Raw genomic sequence first — 9,549 nt, forward strand, 5'->3', positions numbered from 1 at the left:
AAGCCTGTAATCCCAGCACTTTGGGAGGCCGAGACGGGCGGATCATGAGGTCAGGAGATCGAGACCATCCTGGCTAACACGGTGAAACCCCATCTCTACTAAAAATACAAAAAACTAGCCGGGCGACATGGCCGGCGCCTGTAGTCCCAGCTGCTCGGGAGGCTGAGGCAGGAGAATGGCATAAACCCGGGAGGCGGAGCTTGCAGTGAGCTGAGATCCGGCCACTGCACTCCAGCCTGGGTGGCAGAGCGAGACTCCGTCTCAAAAAAAAAAAAAAAAAAAAGACTTCTTCCTTTCCTCAGCACCACCACTAATTCTCAACACAAGAGGAGACTCCTTTTGAATGTTGTAGTCAGACAAAGTACATCCATCTTCCAGTTGTTTGCTAGCAAAGATCAGTCTTTGCTGATTAGGAGGAATTCCTTCCTTACCCCGGATCTTGGCCTTTCCATCTTCTACTGTATCCGAGGGTTCAGCTTCGAGGGTGATGGTCTTCCTTGTAAGGGTTTTCAGGAAAAATCTGCATTTTGGTGGCGGCTCCACTGCAGACAGCGGATCGAAAATGTTTTGGGGTTTTCTTTTGTTTTTTGTTTTTTTGAGATGGACTTGCGCTCTCGTCACCCAGGCTGGAGTACAAGTGGCACGATCTTGGCTCACTGCAACCTCCGACTCCCAGGTTCAAGCGATTCTTCTGCCTCAGTCTCCTGAGTAGCCGGGATTACAGGCACCCACCACCACACCTGGGTAATTTTTTCTTTTTTTTCAGTAGAGATGGGGTTTCGCCATGTTGGCCAGGCTGGTCTCAAACTCCTGACCTCAGGTGATCTGCCTGCCTCGGCCTCCCAAAGTCCTGGGATTACAGGCTTGAGCCAGTGTGCCTGGCCTGCTTCTGCCTTTTGGCTATTGTGAATAATGCTGCTATGAACATAGATGTGCAAATATCTGTTTGCAGTTCCTGCTTTCAATTCTGGGCATATGCCCAGGAGTAGTACTGCCTGATCATATGGTAATTCTATGTTTAACTTTTTGAGGCACTGCCAATTTTCACATTTTTAAACCATAGGGAAAAAAAAGTTTTGTTTTGTTTTGTTTTTTTAAAGACAAAATCTGGGCCGGGCGCGGTGGCTCACGCCTGTAATTCCAGCACTTTGGGAGGCCGAGACGGGCGGATCACGAGGTCAGGAGATCGAGACCATCCTGGCTAACACCATGAAACCCCGTCTCTACTAAAAAAAAAAAAATACAAAAAAAAATTAGCCGGGCGTGGCGGTGGGCACCGGTAGTCCCAGCTCCTTGGGAGGCTGAGGCAGGAGAATGGCGTGAAACCGGGAGGCAGAGCTTGCTGTGAGCTGAGATTGCACCACTGCATTCCAGCCTGGGCAACAGAGCGAGACTCCGTCTCAAAAAAAAAAAAAGAAAGAAAGAAAAGATGACAGCATGGACGACATGGTGAAACCCCATCTCTATGAAAAAATTACAAAATTTAGCCAGGCACCATACTGTGCATCTGTGGTCCCAGCTACTCAGGAGGCTGAGGTTGGAGGATGACTTGAGCCTGGGAGGTTGAGGCTGCAGTGAGCTCTGATTGCGCCACTGGACTCCAGCCTAGGTGACAGACCAAGAGCCTGTCTCAAAATAATAATAGTAACAATAGGCTGGGCGCAGTGGTTCATGCCTGTAATCCCAGCACATTGGAAGGCTGAAGAGGGCGGATCACTTGAAGTCAGGAGTTTAAGATCAGCCTGCCAACAGGATGAAACCCTGTCTGTACTAAAAATACAAAAATTAGGCCAGGTGCAGTGGCTCATGCCTAGTCTCAGCACTTTGGGAGGCTGAGGCAGGTGGATCTGTTGAGGTCAGGAGCTCAAGACCAGCCTGGCCGACATGGCGAAACCCCTTCTCTACTAAGAATGCAAAAATTAGCCAGACCTGCTCGCTTGAACCCAGCAGGTGGAGGTTGTAGTGAGCTGACATCGTGCTACCGCACTTCAGCCCTGAGCAAAAGAGCGAGACTCTGTCTCAAAAAAAAAAAAATAAAAATAAAAAAATAAAAATAAAAATACAAAAATTAGCCAGGTGTAGCGGTAGGTGCCTGTAATCCCAGCTACTTGGGATGCTGAGGGAGGAGTGTTGCTTAAACCAAGAGGTGGAGGTTGCAGTGAGCCAAAATCATGCTACTGCACTCCAGCCTGGGCAACAGAGAGAGACTCCGTCTCAAAATAATAATGATAACAATACCAATAATAATAAATGAAATATGAACAAAACTAACTTACGCTGTTGGAAATGAGGATGGAAGTGTCTGGGGAATCAGAGATAGTGGTGATAAAAGAGTACCAGGAAGGCCCCTGGTGAGGGGGGAGTTTTGTAAAAATGTTGAGCTGTAACTCTCGTTTGCACAATTTTCTCTATGTATTTATATATCAGTCAACATGATGCATGTGTATTAAATCCCGGTATAAATACAAGGGTGCACACAGGTTCAAAGTGCGGGCAATATTTATTGAGCAACTACTATGTTCCACATACTGTGTTAAACACCATGCATACAGTAGGAAGCAGAGGGATGCTGCCCTTCCCTGGGATGAGTTGGCCCTTGACAGTCAGGGGAAGGCAGACACCAACAGAACAGCAATAAAAAGGCCAGGCGCTAGGCCGGGCACGGTGGCTCAAGCTTGTAATCCCAGCCCTTTGAGAGGCTGAGGCGGGCGGATCACCTGAGGTCGGGAGTTCAAGACCAGCCTGACCAACATGGAGAAACCCCTTTTCTACTAAAAATACAAAATTAGCCAGGCGTGGTGGCACACCAGGTGGGTAGCTATAATCCCAGTTACTCAGGATGCTGAGGCAGGAGAATTGCTTGAACCCGGGAGGCGGAGATTGTGGTGAGCCAAGGTCACGCCATTGCTTTCCAGCCTGGGCAACAAAAGCAAAACTCCATCTCAAAAAAAAAAAAAAAAAAAGGCCAGGGACACTGCGGCTCACACCTGTAATCCCAGTGCTTTAGAAGACTGAGGTGGGTGGATTGCTTGAGCCCAGGAGTTCAAGACCAGCCTGGCCAACACAGTGAGACCCCCTTCTGTACAAAACATAAGAAAACATCAGGCAGGCATGGTGGTGCCTTTCTGTAGTACCAGCTACTCAGGAGGCTGAGGCAGAAGGACCACTTGAGTCCAGGAGTTGGAGGCTGCAGTGAGCTATGATTGCGCCACTGCATTCCAGCCTGGACAACAGAGCAAGACCCCATCTCTAAAAAAAAAAAACAAAAAACAAAAAAACAAGACCAAACACCAATAGAATGCTCAATCAGCCATCAGCCTCAAGGACCACTCCATCTCCCAAGGAGAGGAACTCATTTCCATGAGAACCTCTGACCTAACAATCAGCCCCACATAGGGGAATCCAGAAAGTATTTTGGGGGGAGGAAAAGATGTCTGAGGGGAGGGTGGAGGATGCACAAGGGTTAAACAGGAGAGGCAGTTAGGGAGGGCCTTCTGGGTGGAGGGAGAGGACTGTGTGTTTCAAGGCCCGGAGGCAGAATGGAGTGTGTGCATTTAGAGGAACTGAAAGCAAATTTGTGGGATGGGGAATCTGGAGGGGAAAAGTGAATTCCACAGGCTGCCTGTCTCTTCTGGTCCTAGCAAGAACTTTCAAGTCCATTTTTGTCCCGATATTTCCCCATGCTCAAGTCCCAGCTTATCCTGCCTCCTTGAAGACATGACTTCTATCTCTTCTTGAGCTACTCTTTGACACACCCTGGACAAAGGGTAGCTTGGAAAGAGACAGAAATCATGCTATTGCCAGGTGCAGTGACTCATGCCTGTCATCCTTGTGCTTTAGGAGGTTGAGACAGGAGGATCGCTTGAGGCCAGGAGCTCGAGACCAGCCTGGACAACATAACAAGACCCCATCTCTACAAAGATAAAAGGAAAAAAGTCAGACTCAGTGGTTCACGCCCGTAATCCCAGCAGTTTGGGAGGCCAAGATGGGCAGGTCACCTGAGGTCAGAAGTTCAAGACCGGCCTGGCCAACGTGGTGAAACCCTGTCTCTACTAAAAATACAAAAATTAGATGGGCGTGGTGGCACATGCCTGTAATCCCAGCTACTCGGGAGACTGAGGCAGGAAAATTGCTTGAACCCAGGAGGTGGAGGTTTCAGCGAGCTGAGATTGCACCATTGCACTCCAGCCTGGGTGACAGGGTGAGCCTCGGTCGAAATAAATAAATAAATAAACACGGGGGGAAAAATTAGCTGGGTGTGGTGGTCCATGCTGGTAGTCCCAGCTACTGAGGAGGCTGGGGTGTGAGGATCACTTGAGCCCAGAAAGGCTGAGACTGCAGTAAGCTATGATGGCATCACTGCACTCCAGCCTGGGCAACAAAGCAAGATCCCGTCTCAAAAAAAAAAGAAAAAGAAAAAGAAAAATCATTTTTTGAGAGCTCTGATTTTCAAATCCTTTGGTCTCAGAACTCTTCGGGTAAAACCTTTTGGGCAGTTGTGATTACAGATTGAGAAGAAAGCAGAAAGCAGGGTAGGGGTGGAACCCCTAGGGTTCCCTAGGAACCCAGTTTGAAAATTCTTGGTTCTGTAGCAGGAAAAGGCAATCTGTCCCTTAATTCTCTTCTAAAACATGAAATCCTTTAACCTCCTCTGATTTCTACCAGTAAAACTGAGCTCTACTGACCTCAATTTTGTACCTAATGCTATCTAATAAAATCCCAGGAACAGTGATTTTTGAAAAATCTGTTTTGTTGATGTGTAATTTACATACAGTAGAATGTGCCTATCTTATGTGTTTGGTTCGATGCATTGTTTTTCTTTTTCAACTTAAAAAATTTTTTTTTGAGACAGGGTCTCACTCTGTTGCCCAGGCTGGCGTGAAGTGACACAATCTCCGTTTACTGCAACCTTCACCTCCCAGGTTCAAGCGATTCTCCTGCCTCATCCCCCTGAGTCTCTGGGACCACAGGCATGCGCCACTACACCCAGCTAATTTTTGTATTTTTAGTAGAGACAGGATTTCGCCATGTTGACCAGGCTGGTCTCAAACTCTCCATCTCAAGTAATCCACCCACTTCGGCCTCCCAAAGTGCTGGAACCACAGGCACACACCACCACGCCCAACTAATTTTTGTATTTTTCATAGAGATGGGGTTTCATCATGTTGAGCAGGTTGGTCTCAAGTTCCTGGCCTCAAGTGATCCGCCTGCCTCGGCCTCCCAAAGTGCTGGAATTACAGGCATGAGCCACCATGCCCAGCCCTCTTTATCAACTTTTATTTATTATTATTATTATTTTTATTTTTCAAGACAGAGTCTCTCTCTGTTGCCCAGGCTGGAGCGCAGAGGTGTGATCTTGGCTCACTGCAACCTCCACCTCCTGAGTTCAAGCGATTCTCATGCCTCAGCCTCCCAAGTAGCTGGGATTACAGGCGCCTGCCACCACACCCAGCTAATTTTTGTATTTTTAGTAGAGACAGGGTTTCACCATGTTGCCCAGGCTGATCTCAAACTCCTGGCCTCAAAGCGATCTGCCCGCCTTGGCCTCCCAAAGTGCTGGGATTACAGGTGAGAGCTGCTGCGCCCGGGACCCTCTTTAGCAACTTTTATTTTAGATTCAGGGACACCTGTGCCAGTTTCCTACCTGAGTATATTGCATGATGCTGAGGTTTGTGGTATGAGCGATTCTGTCACCCAGATGGTGAGCTTAGTATTCAACAGTTAGTTTTTCAACCCTCAGGCCCCTTTTTCTCACCCCTCCCTGGTAATCCCCAGTGTCCATCATTGCTGCCTTTATGTCCATGAGTACCTGAAGTTTAGATCCCACTTATAAGTGAGAACAGGCAGTCTCTGGTCTGCTGTCACTGAGTTTGATGCATTTTGACAAATGTGTGTCTACCTGCCTGCTGCACGTTTTGTTTTTCCCAAGAATTGTTTTCTAAAAATCAGGTTTGATTAAGGTGGCATTTATATGCACTAAAATTCTGCACACAGTCTTGTAACCATCACCACCAAATACGTATTTATTTATTTCTTGTTATTTTTTAGAGATGCCGTCTCACTCTGTCTCCATCTCCCACGCTGGAGTGCAGCGGTACCATCGGAGCTCGCTGCATCCTCCAACTTCTGGGCTCAAGCGATCCTCCTGCCTCAGCCTCCTGAGTAGCTGGGACTACAGGCACCCACCGCCACCCCCAGTTAATTCAAAGAATTGATTCTTCTTTGCAGAGACAGGGTCTCATAGGTTGCCAGGATCCTTGCTTTTTGACCTCCCAAAGTGCAGAGATTACAGGCATACACCACTAATGCCCGGCCAAATACTTAAATACTTAAAATTTAAATTATAGTTAGGCTGGGTGTGGTGGCTCACTCCTGTAACCCAGTACTTTGGGAGGCCAAGGGGGGAAGTTCACCTGAGGTCAGGTGTTCCAGACCAGCCTGGCCAACATGGTGAAACCCCGTCTCAATTAAATGTACAAAAATTAGCCAGACATTGTGGCGGATGCCTGTAATCCCAGCTAATCGGGAGCTGAAACAGTAGAATCGCTTGAACCAGGAGGCAGAGGTTGCAGTGAGCCAAGATTGCACCATTGCACTCCAGCCTGGGCAACAAGAGCGAAACTCCATCTCAAAAAATGATAATAAAATAAATCATAGTTGGAAAAAAAGGGGTTTCCTAAAGACCCAAAGGAAATGACCTCTTTGTTCCCTGAAGCCACAGAAAGGATTTTTCTGCTCCCCCCACAACTAGTTTTCCTTGTGAAAATCCATAACTGCTGCCAGCTTGTTCTCCTCTCTGTCACTATACATCTGTCCTTGAAGCCTTATTTGAACAAAGAGTTCTTGTATCACTCCGATGCCTAGAAACTGTTGCCGTTCTGTGAAAAGGACCACCAGAGGAAATCCGTGCTTCTCATTGGTTGCCTTACAAAGATGGTAACTTGTTGCCCTGGTGACAATTTGCAATGACAGGTGGCTCTGCCAAATCAGAAAACAACCACACTTGTTTCCCCTCCTGGGTGAAGGATGGGAAATAAAAGTAAAAGCCTTGGCAGCTGTCAGGCTTCTTTACCAAAGAGCTGGAGAGCACTCCCTGGCCCCATTTATGCAAACACTTCCCATCTGCAGATGATCCAGCTTTGGAGTGGGAGTCTAGGCGGCTGCCAGGACCACCGCTTGGCAGAGGACAGGCTGGGGGCTCTGGCCTGACCTGCTGGGGCCAGGCTGTGACTTGAAGCAAGAGATAGCAAGAACCTTGAGGCAGTGAACATCAAAAGAGATTTCCAGGGCTAAACACCCTAAGTTTTTTCTTCCTCTGGCTCACCGCAACCTCCACCTCCCGCGTTCAAGCGATTCTCATGCCTCAGCCTCCCGAGTAGCTGGGATTACAGGTGTGTGCCACCGTGCCCAGCTAATTTTTGTGTTTTTAGTAGGGACGGGGTTTCACCCTGTTGGCCAGGCTGGTCTCGAAGTCCTGAGCTCAAGTGATCTGCCTGCCTCAGCCTCCCAAAATGCTGGGATTACAGACGCCAGGCCAAGTATCTTAGTTTAAAAGGTTACAAAGAATATAGATGTGGAAAAAAGTTTCTTTGCATTACTACTTTCCTGCAAGACATAAGGGGGAGTGGCTTATGAAACAACTCATACCACCACTAATTGAGGAACTCTAGATGAAAAGGAAGGTGCTGACAGGCTGTCTGGCCACGGTTTCCTGGAATAAAATTGAGCCATCCACCTCCACAAACCCCCAGCCTCCGGCATGTACCCCAGGAGTAGTTACACTCCACCTCCCCCTGTGATCACAACAGCCCTACGCAACATTAGAGGGGAAAACCCACACTAGGGAAGATGGGGCCACGGTCAAAAGGTCACCAGGGCCCGGCACAGTGGCTCATGCTTATAATTCCAGCTCCTTGGGAGGTCAAGGTGGGAGGATCCACTGAGCTCAAGAGTTCGAGTTCAACCTGGGCAACATAGAAAAATCCCCGTCTTTACAAAAACTTTTTAAAAAATTAGCTGGGTGTGGTGGCATGCCCATGTAATCCCAGCCACTACTTAGGAGGCTGAAAGGGGAGGATCTATTGCTTCAGCCCGGGAGTTTGTGGCTATAGTGAGCTATGATTGCACCACTGCACTCCAGCCTAAGTGACAGACAGAGACTCTCAAAAAAAAAAAAAAAAAAAAAAAAAAAAAAAAGGCAGGGCATGGTGGCTCATGTCTGTAATCCCAGCACTTTGGGAGGCCAAGGCGGGTGGATCACCTGATGTCAGGAGTTCGAGACCAACTTGGCCAACATGGTGAACCCCCGTCTCAACTAAAAATACAAAACTTAGCTGGGCGTGATAGCGGGCTCCTGTAATCCCAGCTACTCAAGAGGCTGAGGTGGGAGAATCGCTTGAATCTGGGAGGTGGAGGTTGCAGTGAGCCGAGATTGCGCCACTGCACTCCAGCTTGGGCGACAGAGTGAGACTCTGTCTCACAAAAAAAAAAAAAAAAGTGGGGTGCATTGGTGGCTCACAGCTATAATCCCAGCACTTTGGGAAGCTGAGGCAGGAGGATCACTTGAGGCCAGAAATTCAAAAACAGCCTGGGCAACATAGCAAGACCCCATCTCTATGAAAAAAAAAAAAAAGTCACCTAGCTAGTCTAGATTTCAGAGCCAGAATTTGTCTAATGTCATTGTCTTTACTTTTTCTTTGTCTTGTTTTTTTTTTTTTTTTTTGAGACAGAGTCTTACTCTGTCACTGAGGCTGCTGGGCAGTGGGACAATCTCAGCTCACTGCAACCTCTGCCTCAAAGGCTCAAGCGATTCTCCTGCCTCAGCCTCCTGAGTAGCTGGGATTACAGACATCTGCCACCATTCCCAGCTAATTTTTGTATTTTTAGTACAGGTGAGGTTTCACCTTTTTGATCAGGCTGGTCTCCAACTCCCGAGCTCAGGTGATCTGCCCACCTCGGCCTCCCAAAGTACTAGGATTAGAGTTGAGAGCCAGCGCACCTGGCCTGCTCTTCATTCTCTTTTCAGAACTTTCCCAGCTGCCAACAGAGACAGAAACTGAGTCATCTCAGAAGGGGATGAAGGAGGTGGACGGTGGGTGGACTACTTGATTAGGAGTTCGAGATTCACCTAGGCAACATGGCAAAAGCCTGTCTCTGCTACAAATACAAAAATGAGCTGGGCGTGGTGGTACACGCCTGTAATGCCAGCTGCTTGGGAGGCTGAGGCAGGAGAATCACTTGAACTCAGAAGGCAGAGGCTGCAGTCAGCCGAGATTGTGCCACCGCACTCCAACCTGGGCAACAGGGTGAGACTCTGCCTCAAAAAAAAAAAAAAAAAAGAAAAGCCCGGGCGCGGTGACTCATGCCTGTAATCCCAGCACTTTGGGAGGCTAAGGCAGGCGGATCATGAGGTCAGGAGATCGAGACCATCCTGACTAACATGGTGAAACCCCGTCTCTACTAAAAATACAACACATTTGCCAGTCGTGGTGGCGGGCACCTGAAAATTAGCTGGGCGTGGTGGTGCACGCCTGTAATTCCAGCTACTTG

General features: G+C 48.2%; 1 protein-coding gene across 1 annotated transcript in view; it reads right to left on the reverse strand.

Annotated features, from left to right (window-relative positions):
* LOC111522653 (ubiquitin-40S ribosomal protein S27a-like) overlaps positions 1–9,549 on the reverse strand; it is a 14,059-nt gene that overhangs the window by 651 nt on the left and 3,859 nt on the right. Inside the window, exon 3 of the mRNA XM_023186785.1 lies at positions 287–520. Coding sequence (XP_023042553.1) covers positions 287–520 — 234 coding nt within the window. The remainder of the gene's footprint in view (positions 1–286; positions 521–9,549) is intronic.

This window comes from Piliocolobus tephrosceles, chromosome 21 (assembly GCF_002776525.5).
Source record: "Piliocolobus tephrosceles isolate RC106 chromosome 21, ASM277652v3, whole genome shotgun sequence".
Taxonomy (NCBI): Eukaryota; Metazoa; Chordata; class Mammalia; order Primates; family Cercopithecidae; genus Piliocolobus; species Piliocolobus tephrosceles.